The sequence below is a fragment of the Cololabis saira genome, chromosome 9 (genome assembly GCF_033807715.1).
Source record: "Cololabis saira isolate AMF1-May2022 chromosome 9, fColSai1.1, whole genome shotgun sequence".
In the NCBI taxonomy this organism is placed as follows: Eukaryota; Metazoa; Chordata; class Actinopteri; order Beloniformes; family Belonidae; genus Cololabis; species Cololabis saira.
This window is the reverse complement of record NC_084595.1, coordinates 44,279,517-44,300,633: the sequence shown is the minus strand read 5'-3', so window position 1 is coordinate 44,300,633 and position 21,117 is coordinate 44,279,517. Positions and strand designations below refer to the sequence as shown.

The 21,117-nt window shown below is 46.7% G+C and overlaps 1 protein-coding gene across 1 annotated transcript in view; it reads left to right on the top strand.

Annotated features, from left to right (window-relative positions):
* The window catches only part of pdzd2 (PDZ domain containing 2), a 97,530-nt gene that overhangs the window by 7,198 nt on the left and 69,215 nt on the right, over positions 1–21,117 (top strand). Inside the window, exons 2-3 of the mRNA XM_061730287.1 lie at positions 15,878–16,175; positions 17,172–17,809. Coding sequence (XP_061586271.1) covers positions 16,056–16,175; positions 17,172–17,809 — 758 coding nt within the window. The 5' untranslated portion in view covers positions 15,878–16,055. The remainder of the gene's footprint in view (positions 1–15,877; positions 16,176–17,171; positions 17,810–21,117) is intronic.

The following is a 21,117-nucleotide window of genomic DNA, read 5'->3' as shown; positions in this document are numbered from 1 at the left end:
CCACAAAACATTCCTTTTTTGGGCATAAACAAAAAAAAGATTGATCTTTAGACATACAAATCGATTTTTAGGAATTAATATGAGAATCGATTTAGAATCGGAAAATCGATTTTCTTCAACACAGGCCTAGTTATCGCGTTGAGCTAAAGAGCGTCAGGCTGAGTTGGACATCTGAACATGTCCCTCAATGCTTTGGGAACCGGCTCCCAGTGGTCAGTTGAGGCACGGACTGGATGCTTAATGACGTCGGGCTGTTCTCCTCAAATGCTGATGTGGAGGCCGGCCGTGCAGTCTGGGCCCCCAAAGTGGACCCTGTGCATTTGCACAGGCAGCATGTGCAAAGGAGCGGCTCTAAAAATAGACATCTTTGTATGAATCTCTGGTCCAGACGTCAGTAGACGGAGAGAACCCCCCCATTCCCCCGTCCCCCCGTCCACTGAAATGGTTCCAGTGCTCCAGTCGAGACTCCAGACCGACTGCCAGCTGCAGAATCACTAAGTCAGAAGCCAGAGCGTTCGGTCTGATCCAGCAGAACAGTGGAGCGTTGCGTCTTAGGGCCGTGAGCTCACCAGTCCTCTCATTTTCCTGTCGTTGAAACTTCCAGTGCTGCCACTCACTGTTTCTGAATGCTGCCCACTGTGCTGCATTCAAAGCCCTGACATGAGTTGCACGTATGAGCAGCGGGGGCAGCTTCTGGGTCTGTGGGGGCGTTAGCAGGCGCTGATACGTGCTGCGTACGTCAGCTGCGGGTTATTATTACGTGTCCATAGCAACAGAGCTTATTTACATGGTGTGTGATAGTCCGGTGTACCTGGTTTGAGTCGGGACTCCAGCCTTCAGCTGATCCGGGGCTACACCTCATGAAACGAGCCCAACCCTCTAATGGCGCTTTTCCACTAGTACCTACCCAGCTCTACTCATCTCATATCGGCTCGACTCAACTCGGCCAAGTTTCTTTCCCACTACAATTCAGCTGGAGCAGAAGTAGGAGGTTGGAGTGAAGCTGCTGTGATGTATTTGATTGTGTGATCTAAACAAAGAAGAAAACAATACTAAAGATGTAGAACCTGGAGGAGATGATAGATGTGCTGCTGGGTCTGTGGCTTGTGTTCCATATCAAGTTAAAAAATGAGAGTGAGAGAAGCTTCAAGCAGCAACGCTTTTTAACTTTTGTTAGTTTGTCTCTGCGCTGCTGAAAAGTCAGCTGGAGCCGTGAGCAGCTATGAAGAGACAGATCTCCTGGTAGATCTGGTCGTTCCTTATCGCCCGTCTAGATCCCTTTTTAATTCTCTCCTCAGCACCAGGTTTATGAACATCTGACCCTCAGAGTTGGATCACCAAACAGACTTTTTCTGCCGTTGCTGGTTGAATAAAATGAACAAGAATCCGTCAGAGTCTCTTTCTCTGATTTCCTCCTCCTGACTCAGACGTCTGACTCCAACCCCCCGACCAATCGGTGGCCTGTAGTGTGATGATGTCAGATACAGCCGACTCAGCCGCTTAGAACCTCGGCAGAATAGATACAGAAAAGTATCTACTCGGCACGTTAGACCCCTAGTGGAGAAGAACCAAACAGAGGCGAGTCAAGTCGATTCGGGCTGAGTAGGTACTAGTGGAAAAGCGCCGTAAATGGACCGTTGCCCTCCCCGCCGGTGCCGGTGCTGCACCAAGAATTAGTGACGGAGGAGAAGACTTGGTTGATTCAGCTCTCCTTCCCCTTGAGTTGATCTGTTCATCTTCCCCCGGCCGTACCCCCACTGGATCTTTCACCTCGTCCTCACGACCCGTCGGACCGCGAGACACCTCCCCTTGGAAACGCGCTCCTGCTTAGGTTGTTTAGCCACAATGCCCACAATGCCTTGCAGTCCACGTCTTTGAGCTGCATCAGAGTTGGTCTGCACATTCACGCCTCCCCGAGCGAACCGGACTTCCCAAACTCTGCTGCCAAACAGGGTTGGTGCGAGTGCACCCTCGGGTGAAGAGCAGGTCAGGTTTTAAATTAGAGAAGAAAAAATACCTACGGCGAATGGGCGATGATGTCACGGGGGCTGATGGCCACAGACTAATTGCGATCAAAGCCTTGTGGGTGGACAGGTTTCCCAGCGGTGGTCGGATCCCACGCGCTTCTCTGTGTGTGTTTGTGTGCAAGTGGGAAGGAAGGAGAGAAAAAGAGTCTAAAATTAGATCACAATGAGACAGAAGCGTCGTCTCTGCCAGAGAAACACGGTAAACTTCCCTCGTCTCACACAAAAGCTGGGCCTGTGAAAGCATGTTCAGCAGCTGTGGTTCTGGGCTGGGTTTGACATCGGTCTGACACAATGAAAGCGTGGGACTCAGCGCTGTGGGCTACAAACAAAGAAGCACTCTCAATAACTGATGCTGAGGACGGGAAACAACAGTTGTAAACTGGACTCAGCAGTTCAGCAAGCATCAGATAAAAACCCACAAACATGCGGCCCAACATCAATGAAGTCACACGTGCTGCCAAGATGTCAGTTCAGACCAGAAACATTCAACTGCAAGCATTTTTTAATAAATAATCACCATTCCCGTTCCAGTATTAACTCGTCGGCGTTGCTTTTCCACCAAAGTGGTTCCAGTTGTGGTTCCGAGCCAGCGCCTGACTTAGAACAAGTCCTTTGTATTTCAGCAACCAACCATGAAGACAGCACTGGGTCAGAGTCCCAAAACTCTGCTGGTCCAGATGAAAGACCCGGTCCTATCAGGACCATCGTTGTTGGATCAGATCCGTCAGCAAGTGGAGAAGAAACGGAGCAAAGTGAAGACCAAAGGACACCAGAAGCAGCAGTGGTCCTGGACAGGACGGTCCGCTTCACCTCAATCTGACACCACATCTCCAATGATTTAGGGCCAATCCTAATACACCCCCTACTTTCTACCACTAGCCCTAAAAATGAAGCCACAGGCGTAGGGCCCTTGTAATCCTCCCTAGAGATTGGGACACCACTTGCTACGTCACTGCGTGGTTTACGTTCGGGTACGTAAGCGACTGCGTAGTTACGTTTGCACAAACGTCACACCATATCAGGAAGCCCAGAGATAAAAGCTGTTTTAATTTCAGCTGTAGTGCTGTTAATATGCCACTTTATTAAGTTTTAATATTTTTTCAGGCGTAAAAGTAACCGTTAAGATCCCCAACCTGGGCTCAGTTTATCCAAATAACGCCTGTTAAGAAATTTGCTCTGATGTTTTTAGGATGAGAAGAGCCGCCGGGTCAGGAGCTGATTTATGGTTCCGCGTTAAATCGACGCAGAGCCTACGGCGCGCTGCGTAACCTACGCCGTAGGCTTTGCATTGGTGTAACGCGGAACCATAAATGAGCCTTTATTCTGGCGTGATCTTCGCAACAACGGGCAAACGAGTGATTATGTACATTCACTGAGTGAATATTATGAAAGTAAAATATATATTTCTTGCTAGAAATGTAGTCAAAATGCATTTTTATGCAGAAACTAACTCAAAATATTGATTTTATTCACTAAAAAATTATAAAAAAATGTTTTTGTTTTTGTAGTCTGCAAATGATGACGTAAAGCATTCTGGGAAATTTTCTCAGGCCCTCCGTCGCAAAGTCAGCATCTGAAATCCCTCGTTCTGAAGGGCTAGATTCATACACACTAGCCCTCGTTATATCCACTAGCCCTACATGCAAAGAGGAATTGGGACACCACTACCCTCACGGGAACGCGCAAAATTTAGGGGTAGTGCTGAAAAGTAGGGGTTGGGGGGGGTATGGACTGGGCCTTAAACTTAAAGAAGTAGCCTCTAATCTTCCAGGCCACTTGGAAGTGGCCTGGAAAGCAGCAGTAGGACAGATTTGAGTGTTTTAAAACAACAATGTCCGGTGCACCTCATAAAGTGCCAGTGTCAGGTGTCCCTGACACCCAAACAGCTCGTAGTGGCTTTCATATGCTCAGCATAGAAAGGTGTGTTCATTGGTGCCAACTGTTAGTCAGGACAACCTTTGCATAGATGCAGACTGACCATCTGAGCCAAATAAACACCTTGCTCTGTGGATTTCACTTTGTCAAGGTGACCTCACGGAACGGCTCGTTGTCATTGGCTGTAGCCTGAATAAGGACTCCCTACATGGCTTCAGACATTTAGATTACTGGTTTTGTATCGGTCGGCTATCGGTAATGGTTTGGTGATGGTCCGTGAGCGTCTTTGACGGAAGTGTTCCCACAACAACTCCTGACCACTTGATGATTATCCACCGATGTGTCAGCAAGCTCTGCGACTGACCAACTGGGATTAAGTCATCTGTATCTGACATCATCACACTACAGGCCACCGATTGGTCGGGGGGTTGGAGTCAGACGTCTGAGTCAGGAGGAGGAAATCAGAGAAAGAGACTCTGATGGATTCTTGTTCATTTTATTCAACCAGCAACGGCAGCAAAAGTCTGTTTCTGATCCAACTCTGAGGTGCAGATGTTCATAAACCTGGTGCTGAGGAGAGAATTAAAAAGGGATCTAGACGGAGATAAGGAACGACCAGATCTACCAGGAGCTCTGTCTCTTCATAGCTGCTCACGGCTCCAGCTGACTTTTCAGCAGCACAGAGACAAACTAAAAAACATCTAACATCTATCATCTCCTCCAGGTTCTACATCTTTAGTGTTGTTGTCTTCTCCATTTAGATCACACAATCAAATACGTCACAGCAGCTTCACTCCAACCTCCTACTTCTCCTCCAGCTGAATTGTAGTGGAAAAGAAACTTGGCCGAGTTGAGATGAGTAGAGGCGAGTAGGTACCAGTGTAAAAGCGCCATTAGGAATGGCAGCAGAACCGTCCTCTGGCTTCTCAAATCCACCACGTGATGAACTGCTCTTGGTTATGAGGCTGTGGTTCCCAGCTGACATCCCGGCTGGCGAGGCGGCTCTCAGCTGCCTGCCGTGTTTGCTCCTGAGTTTCAGGTTGAAGCGTTCCTCAGTACAGTGCTCCGTAGGACTGACAAGACGCCGCCGTTCTACTGGCTGCTTTTAACTCTCCTGCCCACTTGTTCGCTTTTTATAGCACATGAGGTGTTCTGAACTCGATTCATGTGGAACTGCATTGGGCGTGTGATGTGCGTGTTTCAGGAAGGAGTTGAAAACGGCTGTTACACTGCAAAAACTCAAAATCTTAACAAGAATATTTGTCTTATTTCTAGTTAGAATGTCTCATTTTTAGTAAAAAAAATCTCATTACACTTAAAACAAGACTTTTAAAACAACAATTTTCACCTGTTTCAAGTGGATTTTCATTTAAAATAAGTAGAAAAATCTGCCAGCAGAACAAGATTTTTTTGCTTGTAATGAGAAGATAAATCTTGAACCACTGGCAGATTTTTCTACTTATTTCAAGGGAAAATTTACTTGAAACTGGTAAAAAATTGTCAAATAAGTTATTTTTCTGGTAATGACTGATGATTTTCTGACTAAAAATTATACATTTTAACTAGAAATAAGACAAATATTCCTAGTAAGATTTTGAGTTTTTGCAGTGTAGCGGGTTAGCAAATATTGGGCGGGCCTCAGGGGGTGCACAATACGGGATGCTGTGCAGCATCGTCCCGTGTAAAGCTCCGGTACCTCCACGGGGCGGTGCTGCTCCTCTCCGACAGTCCCGGCCCGATCTGAATATTCTGCAGAACCACCCCGAAGTTGACGGGAGTGCAGCTTCATCAGTGTTAACTGCAGAGCGATAACCGTTTTATTTACTGTGTTATTGAGAAGGTATCCTTTTTTTTAAACTTTGACATAGTGGCTGGTGTTACTGATCTGGCGGTCATGTGACTTCGTAAAGGGTCGTTCTTCTGCGTGATGTTTTCTTCTTCATCCCTCATTGATGGAGATTTGATGGAGGAGGCTTTCTGCCCCTGGAATCATTGACATTGTGAGATTCACCCAGAAAAACCTGTCTCTTCTTCTTTGTTTTGTTTTGTTTCATTTTTGGATCCCCATTAATGGACGCAAAACGCCAGCTAATCTTCCTGGGGTCCATGAAGATTAAAAGTACATTCACATAAAAACACATTTACATATATATATATATATATATATATATATATATATATATATATATATATATATATATATATATATATATATATATATATATATATATATATATATATCATATAATACTAGTATATGACTACATACATATACAAATAAATATAACACTCCAAGACCCCCCCCCACACACTAAATTCACCCACAACATTGCATTAGCAACGTCACTATAGTGGTAATTATCTTTCTAACTACATTGAGCTGTATATTTCATACACTATACAGTACATCACAAAATGTATATTAAACATATATATTAAACATTGTGTATGTCTGTAGCCAAAAGGAACCTTTTTAGTTGCTTTTTAAAACTGTCTGCTTGTTGCTTTAGTAATGGCATAAACCTGTTCCACTGTGACTACGTTTACATGCAGTCAAAATTCGGGTTATTGCTAATATTCCGGTTACTGAAACATTCAGAATATTCCGTTTACATGGTAATTAATCATTTGGGATATCTGGATCAAACCTGTGACGCACGGAGAACATGATGACGCAAACAGCGTCATTTCCACTTCTTCTTCCTGTATCCAAATTCAAAACAAATGCTGCTTCGTGCAACTTTTCTCTCACCTTCTTGTAAATCTGGCTATCCCGGTACTTTCTACCGTCTACAAATGCAGAAATGTTCATATCCTTCATTACATTTATGAAGTGATTAGTCTCCTCCTGGTCTTGTGTTTCTCCGTGTTTATAAGAACTTCCTGGACTCAAAAGACCAGGATTCCTTGTAAACAGAGCATGTGCAGAAAACAAATTCCTGTTCCGTTTGATGGGATATTCCGTTTGGTGTTTACATGACCCAATATTCGGGTGTTAAAAGGAGTAACCCAGGGGTGAATATTCGGGTTTTTAAAAACTCCAATATGAGCAAATTCGGGTTATTCAAAAGGGGTTATTGGTGTTTACATGGCCCTGCAAAACCGGGTTATTGCCAATATTAGGGTTTTAAAAGGGGTATTGACTGTATGGAAACGCAGTCAGTGAGATGAACCTGGACATAGAAGTTCTTTTCATTGCATTTGATCCTGGTAAAGGAGTAGAAACATGACCCCTGCTAACTTGTCTTGTCCTTTGCTCATGTTTGTCTTTGGAAAATGTTATTTTTGAGTGCAGGCAGTTTGGTTGTTTAGACACAGTTATATTCCTGAATAATGTTAGTAAATTACGTGTTAATCTGTCCTCTACTTTCATCCAGGCAAGATCACAATGCATTTGGTCAACAGCCTTTCTAATAGAACACTGAGTGCAAGGCGAGCTGCTCTATTCTGCTCTAAATCTGAAGTTTGTTTGACCAGATAGCTGAACAGTAGTCAAGGTGTGATAATACCAAGGTTTGAATCACAAATACCAAGGTTTGAATAATAAATAATAATTTGGGTCTGTGGATAGGTGGGTAAAGCATCAAAAGATTTCTTCATCATTTTACTTTAGTGAATTCAGAAAACACAGGTCTATCTAGAAGAGCAGATAAAAGCGAGCGGCGTGGCAGGCTGGTACCCAGCTGGTGCCAGCGTTGGCTCCGGGGATGCGCTACATGCGGTCACTGGGCTGGACTGGAGCTTCACTGGAACCTGATTGTCATTGTCACCAGCTTTGTGTTCAGATTACTGCAGACATCCCAGATATACTGAAATGGGGCTTGTTTTTAATCTTTAGCCATATGGCGCCTTGGGAGAAGAACAGGGCTGAGGGGGAAGGGTGGGGTGATGCATTTAGGTCAGTCTGCACCATGAAACAAAGAGTAGACTAATCCGTCATGATAAACTCAGATGGAGCGGTTTTTTTCATGCAAAGGTAGTGTTCTACATGTGGATATGCTCTCAGTTCACACACTGGGGATGTTAGGCATCTTCAGGGATGCTAAAGAAATGTTCTTTTTTTTAAGTTTAAATGCTTCAGTAGTAGATTTTGTTAAGCTTTTATAGACAATAAACAACAACGGCTTCAAGTTCACTTAACAGGATCTGGTGGGAGTGCTGAAAAGGGCTGGAAAACTTTCAGGGAACGCTCCAGAAACTTTCCAAACTAAGCTGGCTCGTGAAACGTAACATGGGAATGTTTGGTACTTCACAGGAACTTAACGATAATTCTTTGTAAATTTGTGTCAATCATTTAGATACATGAATACAAACAGGTTTGTTCATTGACAAACAGACAAGGATGAAACTCAAAGAACTTGCTTTAAGAGAGAGCTTCAATTTAATCCAGATGCAGGTGGTCCAGCTGGTCCAGCTGGTCCAGGTGTATCAAGTGGTCCAGGTGGTCCAGGTCAGGTGTTTCAGGTGGTCCAGGTGTTCTAGGTGTTTCAGGTGGTCCAGGTGGTCCAGGTGTTTCAGGTGGTGCAGGTGCTCCAGGTGGTCCAGGTGTTTCAGGTGTTTCAGTTGGTCCAGGTGGTCCAGGTGTTTTAGGTGGTTCAGGTGGTCCAGGTGTTTCAGTTGGTCCAGGTTGTCCAGGTGTCTCAGGTGGTCCAGTGTTTCAGGTGGTCCAGGTGGTCCAGGTATTTCAGTTGGTCCAGGTGGTCCAGGTGTTTCAGTTGGTCCAGGTGGTCCAGGTGTTTCAGGTGGTCCAGGTGTTTCAGATGGTCCAGGTGTTTCAGGTGCTCCAGGTGGTCCAGGTGTTTCAGGTGGTCCAGGTGTTCTAGGTGTTTCAGGTGGTCCAGGTGTATCAGGTGGTCCAGGTGTTTCAGGTGGTCCAGATGTTTCAGGTGGTCCAGGTGGTTCAGTTGGTCCAGGTGTTTCAGTTGGTCCAGGTGTATCAGGTGGTCCACGTGTTTCAGGTGGTCCAGGTGTTTCAGTTGGTCCAGGTGTATCAGGTGGCCCAGGTGTATCAGTTGGTTCAGGTGTCCAGGTGGTCCAGGTGTTTCAGGTGGTGCAGGGGTTTCAGTTGATCCAGGTGTATCAGGTGGTCCAGGTGTTTCAGGTGATCCAGGTGTTTCAGGTGGTCCAGGTGGTCCAGGTGTTTCAGGTGGTCCAGGTGGTCCAGGTGTTTCAGGTGGTCCAGGTGTTTCAGATGGTCCAGGTGTTTCAGGTGCTCCAGGTGGTCCAGGTGTTTCAGGTGGTCCAGGTGTTCTAGGTGTTTCAGGTGGTCCAGGTGTATCAGGTGGTCCAGGTGTTTCAGGTGGTCCAGATGTTTCAGGTGGTCCAGGTGGTTCAGTTGGTCCAGGTGTTTCAGTTGGTCCAGGTGTATCAGGTGGTCCACGTGTTTCAGGTGGTCCAGGTGGTTCAGTTGGTCCAGGTGTTTCAGTTGGTCCAGGTGTTTCAGTTGGTCCAGGTGTATCAGGTGGTCCACGTGTTTCAGGTGGTCCAGGTGTTTCAGTTGGTCCAGGTGTATCAGGTGGCCCAGGTGTATCAGTTGGTTCAGGTGTCCAGGTGGTCCAGGTGTTTCAGGTGGTCCAGGGGTTTCAGTTGATCCAGGTGTATCAGGTGGTCCAGGTGTTTCAGGTGATCCAGGTGTTTCAGGTGGTCCAGGTGGTCCAGGTGTTTCAGGTGGTCCAGATGTTTCAGGTGGTCCAGGTGGTTCAGTTGGTCCAGGTGTTTCAGTTGGTCCAGGTGTGTCAGGTGGTCCAGGTGTTTCAGGTGATCCAGGTGTTTCAGGTGGTCCAGGTGTTTCAGGTGGTCCAGGTGTTTCAGGTGATCCAGGTGTTTCAGGTGGTTCAGGTGGTCCAGGTGTTTCAGGTGGTCTTGGTTATGAGGCTGTGGTTCCCATGCGCCCCAGGTGGCATCGCAGACAGGAACTAACTACAGCCACACAGAACGTTAGATTAACAGTATTTACAAAGTCGTACAGGTTTAGAAGAAGAGAATCTGAACTGAGATTGAAGGACATTTGAGGGCTCTCAAGTCCCAGGCACGGAGCGCGAAACCCATGCATTTCAACGAGTTCTCGCACTCTCACGCCCACAAGGCATTTCTCACGCTGAGAAATCATTAACTTCACCGCACAGAAATCCCAACAGCGCATCTTAAAAAGGAGTCACAGGCAGCTCAGAGCAGCTGTCTGGAGTCACCAACCAAACAGCCAATCAGAAAATAGAAGTTTTTGTTGCCAGGTGAAGTCTGAGTTTCAGCTTCAAGCGCTTTATCCCCTGTTCGACATCGCTCTGCGCGCTCAGCTAAACTGGGCAGTCAGCTGGCTGGCTTATGTTCTTTTAAACGTGCTTTTCCACTAGTACCTACTCAGCCCGACTCGACTCGCCTCCACTCGGTTTTGTGCTTTCCCACTAGGGGTCTACCTGTGCCGAATAGATACTTTTTCTGTATCTACTCCGCCGAGGTTCTTAGCAGCTGAGCCGGCTGTATCTGACATCATCACTACAGGCCACTGATTGGTCGGGGGTTGGTAATCAGACGTCTGAGTCAGGAGGAGGAAATCAGAGAAAGAGACTCTGACGGCTTCTTGTTCATTTTATTCAACCAGCAATGGCAGCACAAAAGTCTGTTTCATGATCCAACTCTGAGGTGCAGATGTTTATAAACCTGGTGGCTGAGGAGAGAATTAAAAAGGGGTCTAGACGGGCGATAAGGAACAACCAGATCTACCAGGAGCTCTGTCACTTCATAGCAAGTGTCCCACTTGAAGCTTCTCTCACTCTATCTACTATCTACTCGGCACGTTAGACCCCTGTTGGGAAAGCACCAAACCGAGGCGAGTCGAGTCGGGCTGAGTAGGTACTAGTGGAAAAGCGCCATTACTTCTGCGGTGCAGTGAACAAGTGAGAGAAACAGTATCTCAAACAGACCGCGCACATGCAGGGATGGCCTCAGGTGTGCTGCTTTCTTGCCATAACTCGTCTGTTGGGACTTCTCCGGGATCCTAACATGCAGTTGGCAGAAGCAACGGCATAACGGACCGGACCGAGTACGTTATGAAATGAAAATCTTCCATCAGCAGATGGCTGGTGTAGATGAAGATGGATGAGTGGCGTACAGGTCTGAAACGCGCTGTACGTGGAGAACAGCGAAGTGCAGATTATCTGCTCCATTACTGGGATTTAGGTCATCACCGGAGAAGTTCACGTTGATGTCACCGAACGGATGCTTTTCAGCGGCTGACGAAGGGATGCTGTTTGTCTGTCCTTCCGTGGAACCCAGGAATGACGCACGGAGTGAATTCAATTCAATTCAATTCAATTTTATTTATATAGCGTCTAATACAACAGATGTTGTCTCTAGACGCTTTCCAGAGATCCAGAACATGAACATAAACATAAACATAAACATAAACATAAACCCCCGAGCAATTATTATATAAACAATGGCAGGTAAAAACTCCCTTAGTGGGAGAAAAGCCTTAAGCCAAACAGTGGCAAGGAAAAACTCCCCTTTAGGAGGAAGAAACCTTGAGCAGGACCAGGCTCATAAGGGGGGACCCTCCTGCCGAAGGCCAGACTGGGGGAGTCAGGGACGTCGACATGAATGCTTCTGCTGATTTGTTTTGTGGACATCACAATAACTTTCCAAATAACTGTTGTGAGAGTCTTGTCCAAAGCTGTGAATGGTGCAAGATGAGCAACATCACACAATGTTTTATTTCTGCAAAAGAGATACGTAGTGCTGCATGGCGTCTACGTACCTCCTACCTGCACCCACAGGGACGGAGAAGCAGCCAGATGCTTCTGATCACATTCAGTTGATCTAAATGATGTATGAGCATCTTTGAAGCAGATACATTGAAAGTTTGCTGGTCTGAAGCAGTCAGGTTTGTGTGCACATGGATCTGGGCATGTGCACATAGTTCCTAAAGGACATTATTCAAAAAACATTCGGCTTGGTTTTCTTCACAGTTATTTTTTCCAGGAATGAAGGTCCCAGAAAGTTCACTCTAAGGTCCGGCTGTGCGAGAGGAGGGACCGTCTGGCTCCCGTCTGCTGCTCGTCTGCTGCTCGTCTGCTTCTCCTCTGCTGCTCGCACAGTGGCGTAAAGATAATCCTGATGATCATATTTATTAATTATTACCTTTGTAAATAGCAAAAGCTCTCTATTTACCGGTCAATCTACGCACCCACCCTCACCTATGGTCATGAACTTTGGGTAGTGACCGAAAGGATAGAAAGATCGCGGATACAAGCGGCCGAGATTAGTTTCCTCCGCAGGGCGGCTGGACGCTCCCTTAGAGATGAGTTTCCTCCGCAGGGTGGCTGGACGCTCCCTTAGAGATGAGTTTCCTCCGCAGGGTGGCTGGACGCTCCCTTAGAGATAGGGTGAGGAGTTCGGTCACCCGGGAGGAGCTCGGAGTCGAGCCGCTGCTCCTTCACATTGAGAGGAGTCAGCTGAGGTGGCTTGGGCATCTGTACCGGATCCTCCTGGATCCTCCCCAGGGAGGTGTTCCAGGCATGTCCCTCCTCCCTAGGAAGGTGTTCCAGGCATGTCCCTTGCCAATGGACCTCTGGACAGTCTCTGGACCTCTGGAAGTCTCTGGACCACATGGACCTTTGGACAGCCTCTGGTGGTCTGAACAGTCTCTGGACCACGCGGACCTCTGGACAGCCTTTGGACCATGCGGACCTCTGGACAGTCTCTGGATCACATGGACCTTTGGACAGTCTCTGGACCACATGGACCTCTGTTTAGTTTGGTTTGTTGTTGGTTTGCGACATTTGCCTTTTTTCTCTCAGTGTTTGAAATCAAATCTGTTTTTGGTCTCCGGGGTAAGACTTACTCCAGGTCACCTTTGTGTTTACTTTCTGGTTCCTCTATGTGTTACGACTAAACTGCCTAATGAGGCTGCACATTTTCCTTCCAGAAAAATGACGTTAGTATTTATCATGGCGGGACAGGAAGTGGCTTCTTCGATCCCGGATATCACCCTCTGAAAGAGTCCTCCTCCTAAAATTCTCCGATCCCTGCCCATCCAGTAGCTGCTTGTAAACCTACGTGCCTACTCTTTGCGGTTGGGTTCTGGCCTGAACAGGGCAGGGCACTTTGCTCAAGTTGGGTGTAGAGGACTCGCATGGACCGCAAAGCCAGACAGTTTATTTGAAGCCCCAGCTTTACGTAGTCATTATAGTGTGGTGCTCTGGTAGCCTGTGTTTCTGTCTCTGTCTGCCACAGATGTGGCTCCGGTGTGCTCTGTGTGTGTGTGTGTGTGTGTGTGTGTGTGTGTGTGTGTGTGTGTGTGTGTGTGTGTGTGTGTGTGTGTGTGTGTGTGTGTGTGTGTGTGTGTGTGTGTGTGTGTGTGAGTGTGTGGACCCAGATTCCTCTGCAGTCCTTTTTTATGAGGGAGGCCACTGGAAGTATCTGCTGCTTTAGCATGTTTCAAGTCATTAACAATAAGTTTAACATAAAGCTTGCCCTTTTTTGATGCATAAAATGTCCCAAATACTCTTTGTGTTTGGGTTTATATACGGATATTTGCAGCTAAATGATTAGATTATTATAACTTGTATTTTAAAGTTATTTGATATGGCCCAACTGTTTGGGACAGTCTCCTTAAGGATTGAATCTTTGCCTGGCACGTTAAATACATGTTTGCTTGTAGAGTAACACCAGCGTTTTAGTTGTTAACATTTTTTCTAGAGATGGACCGATTTGTGTTTTTCTACGGACAATGTTGATTGTTAAAAAATGGCCAATAATGGGCTGAGCAGTTTATCTGTCTACCTCTGAATTATCATCATATATTCTGTTTGTATCTTAAGAAAGAGACTGAACCGTGAACACGGATGGTCACTTAAACTTTGGTACATAGGTCAGCTGGAAATTGTTGGACTTTTTGAGCCACATGGCCACACGGACAATTTAGAGTCTTGAAGGAGCATAACAAACATGTTTCTCGACTGTGGGAGGAGGCTGGCATGGCCAGAGAAAAACCATACCAGCTTGGGTGAACTAAACAAACCCCGCTCAGCAAGGCTGCGGCTACAAACATCCACCCATCCACCAGTGCTGCAGAACACCAGCCTCTTCTTTTCCCCATGGTTTCCATGGGTTCCCTCACAGCACGTATCTGATGATGGACAGATATAGTCATCATATTGATCAGAGAACAAATCAAACATTGAAAGCCTCTTAATAGGCAAAATAAATAAAGGAATTAGGACTGAAAGGATGTCACGTCTTGTGATGAGAATGACTATCACCAGCCTACAGAGGGCTGAATTCAAAGTCAACCTCGAAGACCAAAGGGGCCGGATTCCTCCTGGTGAGCAGTAGGGTCTGACAGTAGGTTGGGTAGTGAGTTGGGACATGACTTCAGTTTTTTGGGTGTTGACATATAGCCCGAGTGATTGATAAAGAGAGGAGATGGTGTTGAGGGTGTGCTGCATGGACCCTGGCCTGTGTGCTAAGACTGCACAGTCGTCAGCATATTGCAGCTCACAGATTTGGCTAGTCTTTGTCTTTGTGTGGGCCTGGAGGCGCTGGATGTTAAAAAAGCTTCCGTCAAGACGGTATTCTAGGTTGACACCATCTTCAGGGTCCAGGGCACCATGGAAAAGGTATGTGATGGTGAGAGAAAGAGGTTGAAGAGTACCGGCGCCAAGACACAGCCTTACCTCACCCCAATTTTCCCTTTGAATGACTCTGACTGGAGTTTCCCATTGTATCCCATTGTGTAGTTGTTTCAGATTGGATAAGAAACTTGGGTGGTATCCGAAGTTTGGAGAGTTGTTTCCAGAGCAACTCCCGGTCAATGGTGACGAAGGCTTTGCTGAGGTCAATAAAGGCAATGTAGAGGTCTTTGCGCTGCTCCCTGCTCTTTTGCATTAACTGTCTCAGGATGAATACCATATATGAGGTGGAGCCACATTGTGTCTCTGGAAGAACATCTTCTGAGATTCAATTCAATTCAATTTTATTTGTATAGCGTCTAATACAACAAATGATGTCTCTAGGCGCTTTCCAGAGACCCAGAACATAAACCCCCGAGCAATTATTACATAAACAATGGCAGGTCAAAACTCCTCTAGTGGGAGAAAAGCCTTAAGCCAAACAGTGGCAAGAAAAAACTCCCCTTTAGGAAGGAAGAAACCTTGAGCAGGACAAGGCTCATAAGGTGGGGCCCTCCTGCCAAAGGCCAGACTGGGGGGGGGGGGTCGGGGACGTCAGCAGCACCCAGCAGGCAGGTGGAAGAAGCAACGGGATGACCAGGGTGGTTGGGGGGGTGGGGTTAGGTGCCGCAGGCAGGTGAAAGCAGCAGTGGGATGATCAGAGGGGGGGACCGGGACCACAGGCCAGCACGCAGCTCCCGAGGCTCCAGCCTGCAAACATGCACAAAAGAGAAAAAAGGGGCCAGCACAAGAAACTACAGGAACAATGGACAAAAATGATGGCTATGAGATACTTATAATAAATAAAAATGGAAGTGGAGAAGAAAAGAAGGGTGAGAGGCACCGCCCAGTGGATCATGTCGGTGCCCCTCATGTGCTACTACTACTACTACTTTATCCAAAGCGACTTACATATGAGAGAACAACACAAGCACAAAAATCGCTTCGGTGCTCTACCAGTTTTTTGAGCATAAGCTTTCATTGTTTTTCAAGCTTTTTTATGGCTTGGCAGGTCTCTGGATATCGTGTCTGGGAGTCCAGATTTGTGACTGGTGGCAGGCTAGGCAGTTTATCGAGGATGGGGGGGGGGGGTGGTCAGTGGGGTTGGTGTTGTTGAGCAGAGTCTTGAAGTGATGTGCTCAACGATCAAGGATCCTGTAAAAACAGTGAATCCATCAGCAGAGCGGACAGGGGCAAGTGCCCGCTTTCTGGAGCCGTACAGAGATTTGATAGTGTCAAAGGAGCCCTGGCAGTCACACACACACACACACCCCAGTTTTAAGATCTAACTGGCCGGTCTTTTTGCAGGTGACGCAGCAGACGTACCCGACCAGGAAGCTTCTCGGTAGAGTTTCTCCAGTTTCTGCTCATTCCCCCTCAAATGGATCTGGGGACGTGGGCCTCGGCAGGTTCTGGTTCCTGTGATGGTTGCTGGGAGGATCAGAGTGGCTGTTGGTGAGGTCTCCAGCAGGTGCAAAATGCCAGGATGCCCATCACTCAGGACAACGCCCTCAGCATCCTCCTGCTGCTGGAGGACTGGCACAGGGCCCAGACCATGAGGTCTCAGCAGAACGAGGGCGTGGCCCGGGACGGCCTCAGCTGCAAGGTTTGTCCATCGTTCATCCATTGTCGCGCTTCACACCTTCCTCCACTTTATAGGAAACTATTAAATTAAAGAAAGCCGGCGTTTGTCCAAATATCCGAGCTGTTTGACCTCGTGGATTACTGAGTAGATATGATGCGGACTGTATCGGCTTCTATGTCGCGATTCCTCCTCCCTCCCTCCAGATATCAGATGAACAACGCATAACTTTTTCCATTGTGCCATTATTTATTCACAAACATTTTATGCCAGATATAAGAAATGATTTGGGCATCAGTGTGGAAAGGGTTAAGATAAGAAAATATGCCAAAATATTTGGATTACAGTGTTGTACAGCAAGGAGGGTTACTCATGAGCACAAAGCATTCAGGAGCAGATATTCCAGCTATTTTACTCCAAGTTCATTCATGGAAATGAACAGCATTTTAAAAGGAAAATTAAAAACGGCTCCATCTCAGAGGCTAAGGGCCTCACTGGCCCGTCTGATGGTAAAACCCATGAGAGCACAAGCAGAAGACGACGGGGCCGAAGGCCAGACTGGGGGTGTCGGGGACGTCAGCAGCACACAGCAGGCAGGTGGAAGCAGCAGTGGGATACCCAGAGGGGGGTGGGGGACCGCAGGCAGGTGGAAGCAACAGCGGGATGACCAGAGGGGGGTGGGGGACCGCAGGCAGGTGGAAGCAGCACCGGGATGACAAAGGCACACAATACAAAAGAGATGTAGCATTTTCATCTGCATCTACATCTTCTATATCCCCTTCTTCTAATTCCTTTCTCGTAGCTGGCCTTTTGTTAGTATTTTGCATTCATACAGCTTTTGATCTCCTTCCCACTATCCTGCTCCCCACAGCTGTTGACCTTTCACCATAAAGTATATCATGTTTGCATTTTTTCCATGACATCGTCTAACACCAAGATCCCCTGTGATCACATGATTTTAAATCACACACAAGAGACGCCGCTAACTTTGCACATGTCTGCGTTATGTTGCTCCTCCAGGATGAAGACCACCAGAACGGAGATGGGGACAGCATGTGCAGCGGCGGCGGCGGCAGCAGCATGTGCAACGGCGGCGACGACAGCAGCATGTGCAGCGGTAACGGCGGTGGCGGCAGCAGCAGCATGTGCAGCGGCGGTGGCGGCAGCAGCAGCATGTGCAGCGGTAGCGGCGGTGGCGGCAGCAGCAGCATGTGCAGCGGTGGCGGCAGCAGCGGCGGCGGCGGTCTCCATCTGGAGGACTTGGCCCTGTGTCTTGCCGCCACGCACAAGCTTGTGGAGTACATCAACTTCAACTTCTTGGAGAACGATGCGGTTCCGCCGAGCAGCCCGTCTGCCAGCAGGGAGGGGTTAGACGTGGAGATTCACGCCGTCTCCCTCAGGAAAGAGGAGGGGGACGGCGCTGCTGACTTTGGCCTCAGCTTTGGTAACATTCCTATTTTTGGGGATCCTGAAGTGAGAAGGAAGGGCGGTCAACGGAAGAGGAAGCACCAGGGCCCCATCATGGATGTGGGCTGCATCTGGGTGACGGAGGTGAGGAAGAGGAGCCCGGCCGCCGCCTGCAGGCGCATCAAACTGAGAGACGAGCTGCTGTCGCTGAACGGGCAGCTGATGGTGGGCGTGGACGTAGGTGGAGCCAGGTGAGACCCTACAGTCATGCAACCCCGAGTTTAACTCCGTAAATTTTCTATCAGTGATTCAAGTGGAGGCGTCACATGACTGTTATTCAAAACAGGAGGCACACTTATGGTGTTACTTCCTGATTGTTTGTCACATTTTCAAGAAGTAAGCTTTTCATCCTGCACTGTCCCCACGCCAGTGTTGTGCAAGTTCATACTTCTTATGAACTAGTTCAGTTCACATAGTTTAAAAATGAATAGTTCACATTCATAGTTCACCATTTTCATTTTGAACTAGTTCAAATTCAGTTCATTTCAATATTTTTAGGTGAGAAGTACGAATGAAAAGCCCCCCTATCCTAAAACTGTTCACTGTGTACAATCATGTATTGTCCTAGTGGCTTTTCAACTTTACTCAGAGGCTGTAAATCTCCAACAATGTAGTCCATTATCAGTTTGTCTAGCTGTTGCTGGGAAATCAACCCCCTGAAGGTGCAGCAGTGGGACTGGGGTCGTTTGGGGCTGTTGGGTCTTCTTTGTCTTTCCTGATTACTTTGTTTTATTGTCAAGGACGAGGCAGACGCTCGGACTTGTTTTCTCAGCATAGGTGGACATAATTTGCACAGAAAGGGTGAAGTCGTCTTATCGAGTATTTAAATGTGGACCATATCTGAAGCACTGAAGGTGCGAGGACCCTATTGTATTTGTGGTGTTTATTATTATTATTATTATTATTATTATTATTATTATTATTATTATTATTATTATTAGGACTATTGCCCTATTGTATCTGTAGGAATTTTTCTTTTTCTTTCTTTCTTCTGACAAAAGGAGGGCCTTTTTTCCCCCTAAACGTGCCCAAAAAGTCACCAAATTTTGCACGCAAGACCGGCCTGGCGAAAGATTTGATATTTAATTGTATGCATTAATGGGCGTGGCGAAATGGCTCAACAGCGCCCCCCGGAAAACTTTGTGCCTCAAGCCCCACAATACGGTTTGACGTACATGCACGAAAATCGGTACACACCTGTATCATGGCGCAACTTAAAGAAAAGTCTCTTGGCGTCATGGCCGAAACCGAACAGGAAGTCACCCATTTTGAATTAATTGTGTCATTTTGGCGAAATTTATGCCATTCCTTCGGCAGTTAATACGGCCCGAACCGTAACGTTCCCCCAAGTGTGTTATACATCAAAACGTGCGTCTCCATCCTCCGACACCACGCATTACGTTTCTCTTTCAAAAGCGTTACCGTGGCGACGCTAGACGCCAAAAAGCGCGCCCACCCTTCATCTGATTGGTCCATATTTGATAGTTCCCCATATTTGATAGTCACCAAATTTTGCATGCAAGCCAGGCCTGGCGATAAATTTGATATTTCATGGTTTGCATGAATGGGCGTGGCCTAACGGCTCAACAGCGCCCCCTAGAATACTCTGCCATAACTTTTGAAAGGTTTGACATAAAGAGTCGTCGGTATTGAGTCATTGACCATAATTGGTGAAAATTAGCCCCGCCCTTTCTTCTGATTGGTTGTCCCTATTTTCTGCTATAACTTTTGAATGTTTTGACATAGAGAGTAGTGGGTGGTGTCATCTGACTCTGTATTGAGTCCTTGAGCTTCTTTGGCCTTAATTAGCCCCGCCCCTTCTTCTGATTGGTTGTCCCGATTTTCTGCTATAACTTTTGAATGGTTAGACATAGAGAGTCGTGGGTGGTGTCATCAGATTCTGTATGGAGTCCTTGACATTCATTGGCCGGAATTAGCCCCGCCCCTTCTTCTGATTGGTTGTCCCTTTTTTCTGCTATAACTTTTGAATGGTTTGACATAGGAAGTCGTGGGTGGTGTCATTTCTGATATGCTTGTGAGGGGCGGTGGCCGCGAGTGCGAGGGCCCGTTCATCGCTCCTTGCAGCTTTAATTATTATTATTATTCTCGCCAGAAATGAATTGCCTTTTTGGAGGCCTTAAAATGCTCGAAAACTCACCAAATCTTGCACACGCTTCCAGAGTCGCGAAAAATTACATATTTTATGGGCGACAGGCATGGGTCGACAAGACTGGGCTCCATAGCGCCACCTATTTTATGTTTTTCGACGAGCCCCATAATATAGTTTGACCTGCAGCAATGACCTTTATGTGTCTATTATATCAGACAAAGCCCTACAAAAAAGTCTCTTGGACCCATGCTCTAAGTTACACAGGAAGTCCAGCATTTTGAACAGAAAATGTCATTTTTCATTAATTCTGGTCATTTCCAGGCCTCGTATTTTAACAAACTCCTCCTAGAGATTTTATCAGATAGGCTCACAACTTGGTTTGTACAATCTAGACACATGGCCGACGCTAAATTCTGAAGCTTTTAAGTTTTTACCAGAGGGCTCGACTGTAGTGATCCGGCGAAGTTTGAGGTCATTTTTAAGGCTCGCCATGAAACATAAATTGACTGTAACTAAGCAATACATTATTTGATGGGGTTGAAAACGTATGTGCATGATTGTAGACTGAGCCTGAAGACATTTATGGTGGAATATTCAGGACCGGTTGTAGCGCCACCTGTTGGCACCAGGAATTGTCATGTCTTCTAGTATGCATCTGTGCTCCAAGCAAGATGAGTGTATTGATCTCAAACCTGGTAACATAATAGGTAAGACATTGACGATGAATGACAGTAAAAACTGTAACTTTTTATCAAAGGGCGTGGCCGTTAGAGGTAGTCAAATTTCGGTGTCTCGCCATGAACATAAAAGTTGTTCTAAATTGCACATACTTGGTCCAATTTGACCCAAAATCTGTACATTTAATCAGGCTTCCATTCTGAACAAGTGGATATGACAATCTTGCATGAACTCCATAGCGCCACCTTTTGGTCAGGTATACATTTTTCATCAAATAATGTTCTGTAATTACTGTTTGAGGTTTTGACTCCTTCACCTTCATTGGCCTGAATTAGCCCCACCCCTTCTTCTGATTGGTCGATTTGATAGATTCTATTTTCTGCCATAACTTGAATGGTTTTATATAGAGAGTCGTGGGTGGTGTCATCCGCTAAATGTCCAGGCCTGAAGAATCTACATGCAAGTCATACAAGCTTCCACTGCAAAGGGTGCGAGGGCCCGTTCATCGCTGCTTGCAGCTTTAATTTAGAATATGTTCATGTGAAACATGTATTTTGATCAAAGTTGGCTGGGAGGGCCAGTGCCACCGAGCCCCATCACTGGCTAGGCGCCTGGTTTGAATGCTTAACTTCATGTCCCAAATCCACTTTTACACATCATTCAATGGGAAGCTGAGCAGAAGCGTGCAGGAAATACTGAGCTGTAGCTGTA